The 16,604-nt window shown below is 50.8% G+C and overlaps 6 protein-coding genes across 6 annotated transcripts; 2 read left to right on the forward strand and 4 right to left on the reverse strand.

Moving 5' to 3' along the window:
- Positions 1-415: 415 nt before the first annotated feature.
- Positions 416-2,635, reverse strand: F5J12DRAFT_907163 (uncharacterized protein; the record flags this gene model as incomplete). The annotated part of the gene is made up of 7 exons (XM_051748885.1): positions 416-1,180; positions 1,280-1,398; positions 1,452-1,591; positions 1,653-1,753; positions 1,805-1,861; positions 1,940-2,304; positions 2,401-2,635. 7 exons carry the CDS (start codon positions 2,633-2,635, stop codon positions 416-418), a joined length of 1,782 nt encoding a protein of 593 aa, XP_051596461.1.
- Positions 2,636-3,283: 648 nt separating this feature from the next.
- On the reverse strand, positions 3,284-6,451 carry F5J12DRAFT_855401 (uncharacterized protein). The gene is made up of 6 exons (XM_051746676.1): positions 6,285-6,451; positions 6,066-6,120; positions 5,810-5,982; positions 5,028-5,693; positions 4,817-4,996; positions 3,284-4,747 (listed from the first exon to the last, which is right to left on the reverse strand). Exons 1-6 carry the CDS (start codon positions 6,361-6,363, stop codon positions 3,696-3,698), a joined length of 2,205 nt encoding a protein of 734 aa, XP_051596462.1. The 5' UTR covers positions 6,364-6,451; the 3' UTR covers positions 3,284-3,695.
- Positions 6,452-6,804: 353 nt separating this feature from the next.
- On the reverse strand, positions 6,805-10,366 carry F5J12DRAFT_725921 (uricase; the record flags this gene model as incomplete). Its single annotated transcript, XM_051741681.1, has 9 exons — positions 6,805-6,838; positions 6,913-6,951; positions 8,325-8,455; positions 8,636-8,898; positions 9,035-9,089; positions 9,724-9,956; positions 10,051-10,068; positions 10,118-10,161; positions 10,215-10,366. The coding sequence occupies 9 exons, from the start codon at positions 10,364-10,366 to the stop codon at positions 6,805-6,807; spliced, it is 969 nt and encodes a 322-aa protein (XP_051596463.1).
- On the forward strand, positions 10,109-11,164 carry F5J12DRAFT_369786 (mitochondrial ATP synthase g subunit-domain-containing protein). The gene is made up of 3 exons (XM_051739079.1): positions 10,109-10,682; positions 10,734-10,960; positions 11,019-11,164. Exons 1-3 carry the CDS (start codon positions 10,529-10,531, stop codon positions 11,067-11,069), a joined length of 432 nt encoding a protein of 143 aa, XP_051596464.1. The 5' UTR covers positions 10,109-10,528; the 3' UTR covers positions 11,070-11,164.
- Positions 11,165-11,218: 54 nt separating this feature from the next.
- Positions 11,219-12,106, reverse strand: F5J12DRAFT_907166 (inorganic phosphate transporter; the record flags this gene model as incomplete). Its single annotated transcript, XM_051748886.1, has 7 exons — positions 11,219-11,292; positions 11,345-11,540; positions 11,593-11,661; positions 11,715-11,734; positions 11,799-11,835; positions 11,894-12,003; positions 12,058-12,106. The coding sequence occupies 7 exons, from the start codon at positions 12,104-12,106 to the stop codon at positions 11,219-11,221; spliced, it is 555 nt and encodes a 184-aa protein (XP_051596465.1).
- Positions 12,107-12,224: 118 nt separating this feature from the next.
- On the forward strand, positions 12,225-14,764 carry F5J12DRAFT_855427 (uncharacterized protein). Its single transcript, XM_051746677.1, has 6 exons — positions 12,225-12,600; positions 12,677-12,808; positions 12,860-12,999; positions 13,069-13,268; positions 13,303-14,042; positions 14,098-14,764. Exons 1-6 carry the CDS (start codon positions 12,244-12,246, stop codon positions 14,359-14,361), a joined length of 1,833 nt encoding a protein of 610 aa, XP_051596466.1. The 5' UTR covers positions 12,225-12,243; the 3' UTR covers positions 14,362-14,764.
- Positions 14,765-16,604: the final 1,840 nt, after the last annotated feature.

The raw sequence follows: 16,604 nt of genomic DNA on the forward strand, positions 1-16,604 counted from the left end.
ATCCTTTTGCTTCCTCATTGTCGCTATCCATCACTTGCTTTCGTCTCTAACAACTAGTTTCCCTGTCACTCACGCAGTACTCCACACCCATAATTGCCTTTCCCCCGTCATTTGCCTTGAATACCCTCACTCCAACACTGCATTTTCCAGTTCCCCTCTAGTAACATTTCGCTCCGGCTTTAGCGTAATGTATAGCATACCTATACATCTACACCATACACCTCTTTCCGCTCTTATCTATCATAACTTCCTGACATGATCAGGGCAAGAAAAAACGAACGAGCCGCAACGAATGAGGTCCTACATTGTTATGGTGGATGTCAAGTCCATCGATGGAAATGCAGTTTGTGGGGTAGTATCTATTCCAATTGTTCCAAGCTTTGCTTTTTTTAAAAAAAAGAAATAGCGCAAGCAGTTAGAGCACGGGTTGCAAAGCTCCCAACATCACCATCCCAGCCGCCGCCCATCCCCATGCTTTCCCATAACTACCCACGCTCTTCAGTGCCGAACCTGAGGTGGTGGTACACGAAGATCCCTCCGTGCTATTTCCCTGATATCCGGGCCCTGCGATGGTCGAGTTCCCAACATAAAAAGACGCGTTGCTAGCAGTGACGTCAAGCACGATGACAGCAGCACCAGGCCCCGGGATAGTGATGTTACACCCATACGCACAGTCCGTATAATATTGTGTGGTTTGTGTTCCCTCAAGTTCGCCGTTCGGACCAACGGTCTGTCCTGCCCAGGAAATCTTCGTGGTCTCAGAGATGGTAGGCGCCTCGAGAACCCGTACGCCTGCAGAATTTGCGATGCTTGAACCGATCGTAAAATTTCGCGCGTTCCCTCCGTCGTTACCATAATTGATCAGGACGAGCCGATCGCACCTGGTTCCGTTCTGGCCATAGAGCGCATAACCAGCGACTGTAGCTGCGGGATCGTATATCGAGTTGTTGAGATTGATGTCGAGGACTGCAACGCCGCTCGGTGGAAACGTTTCCGAGAGGAAAAGAGCAGAGTAGTAAGGAGAGCCAGTACGCCACCCCGACGCAGTGGAATCAGTCGGTGATGGAGGATCGAAGAGATTGTATGTGACACCGTACTCGCGGGTGTGGAGGAAGGCACCACTTAAACCAGACGCCGCGAAGTTGAGCGCAGCATCGATGGCCCATAGCGATGCTGCGAACTACACAACCAGCATGACGCGATAAGGAACGTCACACAGCGTCACACAAAGGGGCGAACGGTAAGCAAAATGGCTGACATTGGTACATAATGTACTTACCGTATCAGAAACGCTCGAGCCGCCGCACGAGACAGTGTTATATTCAGTCATAAGAACTGGAACGCTTGCATTGTGTGCCATATTGATTCCCGTGCTTTGCCATTGAGCGTATGACGGAACTGCAACGATAATGATGTCATAATTAGTAGCCTAGAACGTCTAACAAACTCACTGTTCGTGTGCGAAACAAAGTAGGATATATTTGTATTCTGTGCGTTCGCGCCGTTACAGATATTCGTGGGGTAGTGTTGTAACGTGTAGTACTTGTAGGGATACTGCGACAATCCCGCATCGAGCACATCAGACAGGTCCCTGCCGAATAGGATCACATTCGTATGGGGCTCATAGCACGAGCAGCAGCCATATGACTCACCAACTGCAACATATAGTAGGGCCGCCAATAACAGGGTTGGGTATGAGGTCGCCGTACACAGAGTTCTCTAGGTCGTGAAGAACCTCTCCAATTTCTGGAATCTGAACCGGATGATGAAAGTGACTGCGCTCAGTCTAAACGTCTTCACTCACATAGTCTTGTATCGTGTAGTTTGTCCTTGTCCCATGTCCTGAGTATAGATCAGGTTCCTGTAAAGCGAGAAGTACATCGTAACGGCGCCAGTTACGTATATGATTCGCGAATCACTGTGGAATCTAGCCACATACGTTTCCTAAAAGCATGGAATCAAGTCTCGCCCCGAGCATCTCGTCAGCAGCCCTTGCAAGTTCAATCACGTCCGTATCGTTGGATGGATCCTGCATACTCAGCGTAATGATAAAGTCCATCTCACCGACGACATCTGCCATAGAATTGAGCACATCGAAGAACGTGGGACCGAAGTCGACAGGTACGTCGTTAAAGTATGCGTTTGGATCGGTGAGAATGATCATTTGACTCTGGTCAGGAACGAAAGTGGAACTGTCCATACTGTTGCCGCCCACACGAATGCGAAGGGGTGACTGGATGCGTGCGCGGAGATTGGCAAGGTAATTCTGCATGGGGTTGGGCATCGTAAGTGGTGTTTCTCCCCCTTAAAAGTCGATCGTGGACGTTTGAAGTATGTTCGCAGGCAAAAGAAGCTATGATGAGTTTCCTAATTATGGCATAAAGGAGGAACGAACCGTACATAAGGTATCGAATGAATTCAGTTCGAAGGATATCCCCAGAAAATTATCTTGGACCACTGTGAAGGGCGATTGGGAGGTTGCATCCTGAGGAATGACGACGTCCACGGGTGATAGCGATGCTGAGCGTGCACACGACGACAGGATGAACAACACCAATAAAAACAAAGAAAAGTAACGAAGAAAAGAGTGTCCGGAAGCGGGCGACGTTGCAAACGAGCGACATGGAGGAGCCATAGAGGCAATGGTGCTCTAGAGAGGAGAATAATAAAGAGATGAGCAAAAGTATGAGGACTGCAACCATAACAGACTGTAGGCCAAAAATAATCACGCTGGAATAACGTACTCGTATAAGACGAACAACACGCTCCGCAGTACTTGGCATGCCTTGGCTTTCTTGACAAGTTTCAGCGTCCCGTCACCAGTAAATTGCAGCAGTGACTGAGACAGACAACTCAAAGGGCGAGAAAACCTACTCACAACACAGGTCGCCGAATCGACAGGAGGCTCTCTGTTTTTCCCGAGCTCACGGAACCCAACATATCAGTATTAATCGCGGCCAGCCAATAGTAAATTCTGCCACCGCCAGGCGAACACTAGTGTCTCAGCCCCTCTGTTCCCGATCTAGTCTCCGATCCGCGGTTATTCCGACCTCCCTAGCGCATGAGGCGTTTCACGTCTCGCCGGATTCGAGTTAGTAATCAGTGCATTTACTAAGGGACTGCCGGGGAAGGACTTACCCGGGTGCGGTGCGCACATTCGTTTTTTCCCACCTGCTAGGGGCTGACAGCGCTGACCAGCCACTGCTGATTCACAGTACTTACAGGTTTTCTGTAAATAAACGGAATGGAGGATACTGGTTAGCAAGGAATTACAAAATAATGCCTTCTCCTCCTTGCTCAGGGGCCCGCCAATCATAGTCACCTCCGAGTTCGAAAACCCCAATCGATCCACCAATTAGTTAGTAAATATTTGGCGTCATGCCTGGAGAACCCCCAAAAAAATCGGTGAAAGAATGTGTGCCATAGCAGACTCCAGAGAGATGCACATGGAGCACGAGATCCTTTCGTGGAAATTCGGAGATCCGCCAGCGTTAATCCAAGTGCTATTAGGGTAAAAGCAAAGGTGTAAGCTAGCATGAAAAGGACTACACGTCGTAAGTGCTTGCCCGACTATTTTCAATGTCGTCCGGGTAACTAAACAAAGGAAGAAAAAAAAGTATGACTCGAGTATCAACGTTTTCCTTTCAATCCTGCCGCATCACCAAGTCCAGAGTCAATTTGTTGCTAGGCCCGGATCACGCCAGGCCTGCTTCGCTCGTACGTCGTGCTCGATCTGGTAGCGCAGCCATAGGCCGCAAAGGGGCATTTCCAGTGCCCAGTGGCTCCCTACTCGCGTTGCCACCTGCGTTAAGCCTACCTCCATCAGCGACTGCAACCGCGATCGTTTCACCACTACCCCCTGCACCCCTCTCCACAAGTGCGCGCTTTGAGTTGGCGGGGCCAAGTGTCTGCGATGCCAAGCGCTTAAACGACGGCCGAAACACCTCTCCCTCCGAACTCCCAGTCCCATCGGATGCTACGCTCGACTCTCGGGATGGCAGTTCGCGCGGCGAGTTCCCAAATGATCCGCTGTCAAGTCCGTGACCATGTACGGAAGGCACAGGAAGTGAAATCGATGCATTGGATAACGGTGGGGGTTTCACAAAGGACTGATGTGGACCAAACGCATGCGCAAGTGACGATACCGAGGAAGAAGATGAAGGTCGACTTAGAGCGGTCATATCCGTCGTAGACTGATTTTCTGCAGACGCAGATGGCGGTACAGGACTCGTGCTCGCCCCAGGGCGTGTTCCGCGGCGTCGCGGAACGAGATTCAGGTTCATAAAAGCAGAACGAGCATTCACGGCAGCCTCATAACTCCGCAGGTCATCCGAGTTTCCATGCAAACTGCCTCGCGACCCTTCCCCGTGTCCCCCACCATATCCATTCATCAGCGGGTGCCCCCTTTCAACAGTGGGCGTTACACTGGGTAAGGACGATACGCGTAAGCGCCGCCGTTGGCTGGATGGCGACATGGGCATCTGAGTCTGCTGTGATTGTGAGGTGTTCGTATTTGGTGCGGCATCATCTCCTGCTGGTCCGCTAAGCGGCGTGCGAACATACGCCTTCCAAAACTCTCGCATCTCGCCCGGAGTATGCAGAGCCGAAAGGGACATCCCGCGGTCTCTGAAAGGTTGGTGACCCGGTTGCTGCGGATGCGACGCTTGTCGTGCAGGCATTGGGGTCGCATTTGGGGAGTGCGGAACGACGCCGCCTACGCCGACATTGGAAAAAAATGGAACACCATCTGACTGAAGTTGAGCAAGGGCATTCTGATCTTCGATCGACATGAGACCAAACGCGGAAGAAAATCCACCTTCTGAAGTAGGACGTGGCTGTTCTGAAGTCGGATAGCTTGACGGTTGCGAACAGGGAACATCTCGACGCTGCGAATCCACCAACATTTCTCGCCTTTGACATTCTACATCGTCCGAAGTGTTGTCGAAGAGCTCCCCTGGACCTGGGAGTGGGAGGTGGACGCTACTTCGACGTTGCACTGGAGGGGACAGATTGAGAGGGAGCGCTACTGCTATCGCTGAAATCGAGCGATGCACGTCGGGCGCGATACCCCGATCCGAGGCCATTGGGATTATAAAAGTCAGGGTCAAACACCTCTGAGACAGCCGAAGGAATCTGAGCGCGAGTTACACCAGTCGGGAAGTCCTTATCGTCCAATGGAGGAAGGAATCGACTTGCATCAAACAAACTCGCCGAGCCCGATGCAGGATCCCCCCATGAGTACCAACCCGGTTGCGATTGGCTCGCATAAATGCCGGAGAAAACATTAGCTCCAGTGGTCGATGCGGGGAGAACGGAAGTAGACGATGACGACGAGGACCCTCCGCCTCGCCGCAATAAATCGGTGTGGGAACGAAATTTGTCCGTCATAACGTCCAATGACGCCACCGAAACAGGTATAGAAGAAAGGTCAACCGTCGAGGCTGGTGGATATGCTGGGTTAAACGAAAACTGGGTACTAAGCAACGAGTCCGAAACGCTCGTCGCCATGCTGGGTACGCTAGGTGGTGGTGGTCCCAAGATCAAGTCATCCAAGTGTGGATGGGTACTGCCTATAACTGGCGAAGAAGCGGAGGGCGCCACCGACCGGGGAGGCTGGTGCCCTGGGCCAATGGGGGCTGTCTGACGATGAAACTTGACATATGTGCATCGACACTTGCGGGAGACGCATTTTGCTGCGGAAACCGAAAAAAATGTGTACATTTAGCTCTCTTGCATCCGCAGTAACAATGATGACAATAATATAAAACGCCAAGCCAGGCCGGACCAAGGAGGGAAACGGGATACGTACAACAAGGATTGGACCCATCACAAGGTAAACTCAGTTGAACGCACTGGTCACAAGCTTGCTTGGACGTCGTTGCCCTCGAAGCCGCAGCGGAGCCTTTCCGTTTACCACCAGCGGTGTTTGGAGGGGCTTTCTCGTTCGCATGACACTTGTTAATGTGACGCGAGAGTAGATCACTGTGTGGTAGAACGGAAAGAATTGTAGGCGTCAGAATACTGGTGGACCGAAAACTACCGAGCAATACTGATAGAAAGCGTACCTTCGAGCGAATTGGTCTCCGCAATGTTGGCACTTGTACGGCCGATCACCAGTGTCTGTAGTTGGGGCAGCGTCAGCAAGCAAAGCAAGTAGGACAGAAATGAGAGGCACGGAGGGGAGTTTGTGCACCAACACCACCGACTGGTCGTTACGACGACCCCGACCAAGTGGAGCCGGTGGAACACCAACTCTGAGATCCATGGAGAAAAAAGGAACGTACGCGAGCGCATGTGTCTTGCTACATGTTGAGGACGGGTGAACGTCGCCTGACACACAGGGCACTTATGATCACCACCCATGGTATACTTATGCACTCCTTTTCTTCTTGGAACTGTAGAAGTGAAGAGGACGAGTAGAAGTTGCAGAGTCGATGTGATGAGGACCTCACGAACGGATGCTATAGTATGACAACACCGTGTAATTATATTTATCAAAATCCAACCTCCGTCATCGCAAGCAAGACCCCAGATCTCAGATCCAAATCGGATGTTCCCGCATGATGTCATACTGCTACTGACACGTTATCTTTCTACCGATTTTATTTGGTGCCCCCACCTACGGTTGCATAGTTTCTCAACAAAACACGAGACACCGACCCCTCCACGCACTCAACCTTCTCCGAAATGTTACCAAAACCACACACACAAAACAGTGTCAGAGATCAAAATAAGACATTGAGAAGCTTTACCAACGTCGTCAAGACAATGCACACTCAACGCAATGACGCAATGTGCTTACTCCTATTTACGCGAGATCGTGGCGGAGATCAAGCCACTGCAACAGCACAACAAACACGCGGTCTGACGTCAGTCACCAAAGTTCAACCTGAATGTGTATGTCACGCTTACCTCGGCGCGGACACGGGCATGAACACTTCTGCCTTGGATCTGTCACGAAGAAACGACCAGAAACGTCCCCAGTCAGCATGACCGTCCACCTGGTACCTAACCTCGCCACAGAAGTCAACGAGAAGCGCGCGGACGCAGCAAACAGCGCTCGTGCTTAGTGTCAAAAGGGGTAGTGAAACCCTGCGGAAAATAAATGACAAGAAACCTCTCCAGAACGCTATCTTGTCCGCCCGATATCCCGATATGTGGCCTGACTTCGCATGGGATACCTGATGCAAAACGGGGTGTCAACCTTCACTTGGTAGCTCGGGCGGTACATAACCGACACGAAGCATTGTTTCGTCTCGTGTACCCCCGTTGTCCAGCGCACCCGGACCTCCTCATTACGACCATTCCCACCCTTTCACAGGCATAGTAAATCGGCTTTCCATCCCAACTTTGAACCCCCATTCGATCGTAAGTAGGGGGATGCAGCGACCGATCGGAGCCGCTGATGCACCCTTGACGCAACATGCAACCATCTCCCGGCAAGAGAATTACACGTGCGCAGCAACCCCATCTCACAGCCTTTCCACCATGAATGAACGAATGAGCGCCTTCATAGAACGAGAAGAAGCCAAGCAAGTCCGTTCATTGTGTTGTCTTTCCCATCCCATCGCGAATCCCACGCGTTGCACTGCATTCTACAGCTGTCGTATTCGGCGGTGCATTCAGCTAACCCCATGCCTATATCGGGTAGCGAAATGTTGGCCAAACGCAAAGGGGAATACCGGAAGGAAAAACCATCCGGCGGTAGAACAAGCAGCAGGACACCAGCAGACACGGACGTTTTCGATAGGATTTCGATCACTGTGTACCCCAATCATTTTCTGGCCCTAAACGGGACAGGGAGGTAGGGAGGGGAAAGGACATATGCAAGGCGACCGCAGACACCATGTCATAAGGCTATATGCGGGGTATCCGGCCCTGAATTCGGGTTCTACTGAATCTCGCATACCGCACCATTCGATTCATCGCATCCTCACCTGCTGTGATGGCTGGCGCGGACGGACCGAGGTAGTGCAACGCATCGGCGACAACGCTATTCACGGCCTAACCTGGGCATCTGCTAGCGACAGCCTCGTCTCGTCCGTGCGTAGTGTGCCCTGTGTCAGTGACGCCCATAGCACGCAAGCCGCCCTGATCCTTATCCCCGCTCATAGATAACGTGAGCCAACATCTTCCGTAAACGGAAGGCATGGGCCAACGTCATCCCTCAAGGCAATGACGTGGTCAACGAAGTGATTCTTGCACGTGCGTGTCTATGACTTTTGCCGCCCTCATGACGGTACGGTATCGTCCAGTATCCCAACACCAAATAGGAAGCGAATAACGAAAAAAAAAGAGGCAAGGAAAACGGGGAACCCACTCACGGCGTCAAGTTATCGACTCCGATATACCTCATATCCACGGGGATATAATGCTTGTTGGGTAAAGTATACGTTGCCGTTTCCACGTCATCGTTATCTGCGATGACCTGTTGAGCCATCTTAAAGAGGGTTGCCTGTACGATGTGGCAATTGGTTGATACGCCCATGGAGATCGAGAGCGTCAAGAAGGGGATTGAGGCCGGGAGGACAGTGCCGTAGTAGCGTCATCCGTGGTCAGTCCAGATGTAATCATGAGAATTGGCGCAGAAAAAAAGGAGAAATCCGACCACTACCGACCTAAACTCCAGACTCACCTGCACGCTTTCGCTCTCGTCGAGAGCGAACAAGTCCAGCGTCGCCTTCCTTGTCCTCCTTGCTATTTCATCAGCATGTCTGACTTCCCCGGGTGTGTCGAACGCCAAGCGCCTCTCGTCGGTGGGGAAAGCGATCGGGATGGGGTGTTTGTAGGTGTAGGAAAGATCGACCGAAGTAGACAGGATGCGGTCGGAGACTTCGGTGAGGGTGGTGTATGTGTCCTGGATGAAGCCTGTGAACGCGGAGCCGGTGGATTTGAGAACTGTACGGTGTTAGGGCGTATGTTGTATATATTAGTGTGGGAGTGGATGTGAGTTGAAAGGCGAGGCAATATCGACATTCATGATGGATCGGTACAATAAGCGAGGGGTAAGGTACAAAGGAAAGAAAAGGCGCACCCAATAGATCCGTAAGACCAGCTGTAACTTTGCCCTCGAGCGACCCGTCCGATTTCTTGTCTACCTATACCGCGAAAGCGACAAAATCAGTTGCATCGCGCCAAGGGGAAGGGCGGCAACATCGAAAAACGAGGCAGATGAAGGGTCTGAAAAGAAATGGGTCCAGCAACAGCCCTTTATCATAACTTCGCCACTTTATATATCCCACCCCCAAAATCTTTGAGTGCGGAGTAAGAGACCCCCGCAAGGGACCTAGACCCACACAGGCTCGGCAGGGAACGGAGAAATAGCGCGAGAAGGCAAGGATTTATCGGAGCTGGAAAAAATGGCCCGATCCAAGTCATGTGAGCTCCACCGAACGTGCTAATAGCAAGCTCCACTCTGCTGGGGGAAATCAAAAGGGAGACCTAACGCTGAGATGTCTTCACTCGTTAGTCCCGGACAACCAAAACGCTGCTGATGGGAACGGAACGGATCAGCACAGGCCACCAGACCTGTGCAAGACTATTTGCAGAGGGCGGAGATGCACGGGGTAACGGGGCCTCAGGGCCAAGCAGGAGGGGACAATCTACCCCAACAAGGGACTTTACAGAGAAAAAAGAAGAAGAAAAAAAAAAAAAAAAACTGAGATGTGGGGGCCTAGCATGTCACCTTGCTGTGAAACAGAACCGTGGTAACGATCAAAAGACCGCCAGTGTACGCACCTCCGCATTCACGAACCTCTTCTCCTCGCCATCCCTGACGAACGAGTGTGGATGCAAGGCCTCCTGGCCTTCCAATCCCACTGGGATTCGCGACCAGCGTAGTTTCTCGATGGAAACGTAGGCTTTGTGAACGTGGGCGTATGTGGCGAGAACGTGTGTAGCGAGATGGAGGGCGAAGTGCTCGGGTGTGAGGATGTGGGGAGATGTTTTGGCGAGATCTACATGTGTGTGGTAGAGAATTGATTAAGCAAGCGCGAATGTGGGCTAGAGGGCTTGGGGGATCCGGGTTATGATGGGGTGGTGTTAACGTACAATATGTGATATTCTTCACTGAGGGAGTTGTTCAGCTAACGCCAAGGCTGTCGACAACGATACTCACTGGAGTCTGTAGCGACGACCACTGAATTATCGCCCTGCGTGTAGCTGCATTCGCGGATGACAGTTGATCGTCAACACTGCACATGGACTGCACGCACCTGGTTGCGATGTCACCCTCTAAGAGTACCTGGACGTTGTACTCCACGACATCGTGTATGGGTCCGTTGCGTACGATGCGGAAGACGCGGACCTTGTCTTTCCCGTAGCGTGCGGAGGTCAGGATGCCGGGTTGAGTGGTGCTGGCGGACATGGTGGGTGGGGCAGTGGGAAGAACCGTTCCAATACTAGTGTAGATATGTAGACAAGGCCGAAATGCTAATCCTAGTGTAATGATGATTACAAGCGTCGCATCCGGACATTCCCGCAGTCTTTCATTTTTCCTCACCTTCCCCCCACGTCACCAGCAGAGAAGATGCTCCGCCTTGCACGCTCACTGCGTCCCTCGAGGGCACGCTTCGCCAGCACATCCAGCCAGCAGAAGGCCCAGGAAACACTGACCAAGGCGCTGGAGTTCGCGAAAAAGACTCTCACTCCGGTGGGGGAGCGCGTTGGTGTCGCGTTGGGATGTCTGTTTCCTCTCCTCGTCCGGTGACCACCTCCTAACCACAACCCCTCAGCCTACCGCCAACCCCTACTCTATAACATGTCCGTCACCCGCGAACTCCTCAAACAAATTTACATCGCCGAAAACCTCGCCCCTCCTCGGTCGCTATCCACCGTTCTCGACGCATACAGCACGGTCTGGACTCGCGTGCGCGACGTCGCGTACTGGCGTACCATATTGTCGAATGGAGAGTGGGCAAGGGTGGGCGTGTATGCGGTGGAGGCATATGGGATATTCAAGGTACGTTTTAGCCATTCGCTGCCGCAGGCGAAGGTGGCTCATGTCGCCGCCCTGTCAGATCGGTGAGATTTTGGGGCGGAGGAGTCTCGTCGGATACGATCTACATTAAGCATGTACTGGTTGGGGGGTCGATACTATCCGCATTAACATATACGTTTACGGGCATACAAGCAGGAATGTTGGTCACATCGACTCTATAATCAAAAAGAGAATGTGCACATATACTCTGTGGCGTACGTATAAACGAGACCAGTCCTATCAGTCCTCCTTTTTCGTTCCGACCTTCTCTGCCTCTGCGATAGATGCGCTGTCCGTCTGGGGGCCAGCAGCGGCTGTAATGATGATCAACTAAACAGGAAGACAGGACATGAAGGACCGACTCACAGCCAAGCATCGTCTGAGCCTTCCATGGCCGTTTCAGGTCCCCGTCAGCAGGTCTCCCAAAAATATGTATAGCCACTGGTTTGGCATCGTAGAGATTCTTGAGGCCCATGAGGGCTTGTACGAAGAGAGGTTGCGTGTATTTGAGATAGAAATGGAAGAAGGCCATCATGGCGACGCCGAAGTAGGCGCCGCGGAGCTGTATGGGGCGTCAAATTCGTGATGAGGTGAGCAATGCAAGGAGGACGCACAAGTTTCGATGTCTCGCTCAGATCATAGTCTCGCACAGTCGTGGTGACGAGTCCGCCTGAGGTGGGCGACTAGAGGACGGGAATATGTCACAACTTGCACTGTTGTCATAAAGGAGACGTACCATCGGATTGGGTTGGTCGACTGTCGCAAATAACCCCTTCATGAGAATGGACACGTTCTTTTTGGGAAGAAAAAGGTACTGCACCGTATTTAAGAACAGTCTGGTCGTTCTTTTGCTTGACCTGCGAACACAACCACGTCAGCGCCAACCCCGCCCCAGGCCCAAGGGACAGAACGCACCTTGTACGACACGTAGAAATATGTTCCAAGAATGATGAGTTGGCTGGCGATGTACCCCAGTCGAACATAATTTAGTACGACAGGATCGTCAAACGGGATTCTTCTGGCCACTTCATGTAATACGGTGGTCAGTTCTCTCGCTTCAAACAGAAAAAAAAACACACCTTGCATGGCGCCAAGGGATATGAAGATGTTCTGTAGTCCCGCGTTCATCGCCTGGTCGTCGGTCAAGGTAAGTAGTGAAGACAGAAAATGTGATGTGACACTGCGTGTAACAAGGTGTCACGCCTTTCATCCGGTAATAATAAATAATTATGACGTCGACTGCTCTCCTCCTCCTGACGTCCAGCATGTTCAACAACGAAGAGCGCTCCGTGTCGCGTGCACCGTCTTTCTCCAAAGCCTCACATCGAACGCACTCCACGACGCGGACTTCCACTATCTCCCGAGCTCGCTCTCGGTCCCGCCCACGTTCACGCACTCAGTCGCTCGTCAAGAAAAACGTCGCCCCAACAGACCTGCGACCCTCTGACATCCTCATCGACAGATTCGTCGCATGGAAGGCCATCGTTAAGCAGCTGATTGCATATTTCGAGGGCGTCGCGGATATTGAAAGTAATGTCGCCAGGGAGTACACAAAGTTAGGTGCCGTGGTTCAGGTACCCTTCAAGAGTGGAACACAGTTTTTGGGAGAGGGTGGGTTGCAGGTGTGCTTGTGATTTCCCTTCTCTTCGTCCTTCGTTTTCTCCCGGCCACCACCCAAACTAATGACAACATGGCCAGGACGTGTTCTATACTGTTCGAGACAAGGCACGTCACATCGCCGACCAACACGCCAATCTTGCCCGGACGGTCGACAGCTCCATCGTGCAACACCTTCAGAAACTCCGTACGGAGATCAAGGCTCATATCAAGGTAATCTTGCCCAAAGATCCAAGCGTCGTGTCTGACATGGGAGATCTGCAGAACATTCAGAACGATACGGGTAAACTCGCTACAAGCGTCGCCAAAGAGCGTGAACTGTCCGCTCGTATGATCGGCGAACTCGCAACGGCCACCAGCGTGTTCAAGAATACGCCTATGAACGTGACTCCCAAATCCGATCCGTGCGTTTCCTCCCTCGCTCTCAATTAACAAGCGACTGACATCCACCTTGACGTCATGCGCATGCACAGGTACGTTATCAACATGTCCGTTTCCCACCAACTTCAGAAACAGATCCACGAAGAGAACGCCTTGCAGAAATCTATCATCATCATGCAGCAGAACTCTGCTCACTTTGAAGAGGGAATCGTTCGCGCCATCCAGTCTGCGTGGGCCACCTTTGCCGAATGGCGTGATCGTTCGTACACGATCGTGTCGGACTGCATGGGGAGTTTTGGATACGAACATGGCATCTCTCGCCCCAGACAGGGAATGGATTGCTTTTGCAGCGAGGGAGGACCACTTGTTGGATCCTGAAACTCCCCTTCGAAATCCCAGTACCATTACCTATCCGGGTCGAGAGGATCCGGCTGCATCACCTGTCCATGCTGGATATTTGGAGAGGAAGAAGAGGTTCACAAGGACGTACCGTGAATCATTTTATGTCTTAACAGCAGCGGGGTTTTTGCATGAATATCCAACCTCCGATCCGACACACATCGGCACGCATCCACCCATGTTTTCGTTATTCTTGCCAGCATGTACGCTAGGTCCACCTTCCGCATCTCGGGCGAAATCGCACAAGTTCCATATCGAGGGAAGCAAAGATGGGGAGGGGTTCAGCCACTCGGGCTCCATACGTCGTTCGGTGCTGGGCGGCATGGGTTTAGGGAAAGGTGCGCATGCGTGGGCGTTCAGAGCAAGGAGTCGTGAAGACATGATGGAATGGTGGAACGATATTAGGATGTTGTGTGCCAGGTATCTTGTTGCTTCAGAACAGATCGATCGTGGTGGGCCTGTCGAGGCTGCTGTACGCTCCGCAGGGTACGTCAGTGAGGAAGAAGACGAGGAAGAGGGAGAGGAAGGATCAAGCGTCGAAGAGAGCGATGTAGACGTGGATGCGGGAGATGAGGGCGAAGAGGGGGAAGACGATCTGTACCAGGATGCTGAGACTAATGAAGAACCACCTTCGTATTCCCATCCTGGAGGACCGAACGGGTACGCGGTGAGTTCATTCTGTGCATTCATTCCCATGGTATTCTGATTACTCGTCTACTAAGAAGGACCATAGTGGATACGTCTCGAGACAGCCATCACAGCGTCAACTGGATAAGGCTCCGGAAGGACGCAGTGTTAACCCCGCCAGAGATGGCCACCCTCTCGCGAATAGCGACAAGAACGACGGTCGTTTAAATAGCGGTGCCCGCACTATGACGAACCAACCAAACGAGCAGGCGTCGATCACTGCAGCTAGCCGGAGCGGTGAACAGGAAGGAGCTCCTGGACCAGCACCCGTGGAAAGTCGGTTCACGGAGGAGTTGTAATGGATTCCTACCTGCTGTGGTTCATTCGCAGTTGGGAGATATAGGAGGCCCCCCCTCATGTGTATAACAAACTAAAGGACGAATGCTTGAAATCCACCCACAAGGTTGACAAGGTTAAGAACCATGCTTCCTCGTGTAGTACTCTTGTGTAACATCCATGTGCCAGTACTGCCTTTCGACTTCACCAAGTTTTCTTCTTACCAGCGATCAACGATCATCTATGCGTTATTTACTGTAGTGCCGACGAGAAGTGAAGTACTTTCAGCAGTGGCACAATAAGAACCTGAAGGTAACCTGTCAGTGTAGGGGTTGGTCTAGGGAGGGTTGTTACAGCCTAGTGGCTACCTGTAGACTGATGAGATTGGTTAAGATAGGAAGGGTGTGATTCTATGTTTGATAGCACAAAGGAATTGCAAGAGTGAGAAGTCTTGTAACTGTTGAGCTCTGTGAGATCCACAAGAGTTTTTCACTTTTGTTATGCTCTGACACAGTGACTTTGTCAAATGGACTAGGCATGAAGCACAGAGGGACACACTACAGGCTGAACTTGTCATGACCCCTGTAGATGCACTACTACTCCTGACTTCAGTAGACTCCTTCTGGAGGGAACAATGTCTGATACTGAGGAGGTTGAGAAGAGAGGATATATTTGAGGGGGTTTGCAAGGTAGCAAAAAACTAAAGTACAAAGTATGGTGCTTCTGCCTATATTCCTCCCTGGGGAGGGCACACAATAAACCTGTACATAGTAAGTTGCTGTGGAAGTAAACAATGAAATAGAAATGAGTCAACATGACTCATTAGTGATAGGAACAAGGCCCAAACCAGCTGCACAATCAGACATGCACAGTGAGGGGGCAGAGCAACATCAGGAAAATAACACTTTACTATTTTTGACTTTTTGTGACTAATGTGACTCTTTGGGAAGGAATCTACTATCATTACCCATGTCCTGCAGGCATGGCTGCACTGTTCTTGCTTATTTTGGTCTTGTTCAAACCACCTAATTCATAGCTTTCAGTAGATACCACACACATTCAAGTTGATGGAGGTTCCAAAGAGATATTGTGATTTCTCTCTCAGACAGTGTGCATCACACCAATGGCTCAATATCTCTGAATTTTCAGACATTTTCTAGTCTTCTTGGCTTAGATATATCATCACTTAGTTGTCTCAATAGATTCTGTTCTCTTTTTGTTCTTCAAAATGCTGTATATGGTCAAAAAAAAAGTACAGATAGTAGGTTCCTTCCCAAAAAGTCATAAATAGTCACAACAGTCACAAAAAAGTCAAAAAAAGGCACAAAAAGGTCAAAAATAGTAAAGTGTTAATTTCCTGATGAATGATGAAAACAAGACATCAAATATACTGTACAAGGATAAATGAGGAAATGAGACTGGGGAAACCTACAAAGCAGCAATCAGAGTGCAGCAACAATGCTGTACAACTCTTCTAGACCAGTCCACCTTTCTGCAGGTGTTGCAAAATCCAGACAGTGGCAAAAATGGTGGTAACAATCATGGCAACCCCCTGGAAGCCAAGGCACAAAAAGATGTAAGTGTCATGTGACCAGAAATGGTAAGAGGGCAGCTCAAGGCATATGTAACAAGTGGGTGGACAAAGGATGGTAAGTACTGGGGCATCTGTCGTACTTGCACTGACTCCTTGCATCAGGGCTGCACTGCAAGAGGTTGAGAGAGGTACCAGTACATTCAGGCTGTCCTTGATTAATTTCATAATACCTATTCCTATTGTACCTGTTGTTACATACATAGTTGTAGAGTGATCACATGTCTGCAAAGTAAACATTGAGATGGGGAGTACTGGACAACACCCCAAGGAAAATACAGTCTGGCCAGTTTTGTATACTGATATCTAAGCACAAAAGTTCCATAGCAATCCATAGTAAGTAAGATACTGGACAAAGTTCCACAACAATGTGACCATTCCGTAGTAATAGGCAACTAGCCATAGCAAAAAGTGTTGTTGGGTGCATCTGTCCAGCCTGGACCTAGCTAGGGGACCCTGTGTATTATGGAGCACTGTGGAGAGCTCCACAGCTCAAAGTGATTTACTGATGCAGTTTTTCACTACCTTGCAACTCATCTCCAATCTATACTACTTTCATCCTCAGTATCTTTGGGAGAGAGCTCTGGTTGCCTGAAGCATCTGTAGGCCTTAAGGGTTGGTTGTAGTGAGCCATAGGGGTTATGACACATTTGGCCCATAGAATGTCCCTCCATC

This window comes from Pisolithus orientalis (genome assembly GCF_024613125.1).
Source record: "Pisolithus orientalis strain OTSU chromosome Unknown F5J12scaffold_39, whole genome shotgun sequence".
Classification (NCBI taxonomy): domain Eukaryota; kingdom Fungi; phylum Basidiomycota; class Agaricomycetes; order Boletales; family Pisolithaceae; genus Pisolithus; species Pisolithus orientalis.

Excerpts from the sequence above, each read along its gene's own strand:
- F5J12DRAFT_369786 (XM_051739079.1), top strand. The coding sequence starts at position 10,529 with ATGCTCCGCCTTGCACGCTCACTGCGTCCCTCGAGGGCACGCTTCGCC. Across the intron at positions 10,683-10,733 it reads CGTTGGTGTCGCGTTGGGAT|CCTACCGCCAACCCCTACTC; the intron begins GTCTGTTTCCTC and ends ACAACCCCTCAG. Across the intron at positions 10,961-11,018 it reads AGGCATATGGGATATTCAAG|ATCGGTGAGATTTTGGGGCG; the intron begins GTACGTTTTAGC and ends CCGCCCTGTCAG.
- F5J12DRAFT_855427 (XM_051746677.1), top strand. The coding sequence starts at position 12,244 with ATGTTCAACAACGAAGAGCGCTCCGTGTCGCGTGCACCGTCTTTCTCC. Across the intron at positions 12,601-12,676 it reads TGGGAGAGGGTGGGTTGCAG|GACGTGTTCTATACTGTTCG; the intron begins GTGTGCTTGTGA and ends CAACATGGCCAG. Across the intron at positions 13,269-13,302 it reads CGTGTCGGACTGCATGGGGA|ACAGGGAATGGATTGCTTTT; the intron begins GTTTTGGATACG and ends CTCTCGCCCCAG.
- F5J12DRAFT_855401 (XM_051746676.1), bottom strand. The coding sequence starts at position 6,363 with ATGGGTGGTGATCATAAGTGCCCTGTGTGTCAGGCGACGTTCACCCGT. Across the intron at positions 5,694-5,809 it reads TGATGGGTCCAATCCTTGTT|CAAAATGCGTCTCCCGCAAG; the intron begins GTACGTATCCCG and ends CGGTTTCCGCAG. Across the intron at positions 4,997-5,027 it reads GCTCGATTTCAGCGATAGCA|TGCAACGTCGAAGTAGCGTC; the intron begins GTAGCGCTCCCT and ends TGTCCCCTCCAG.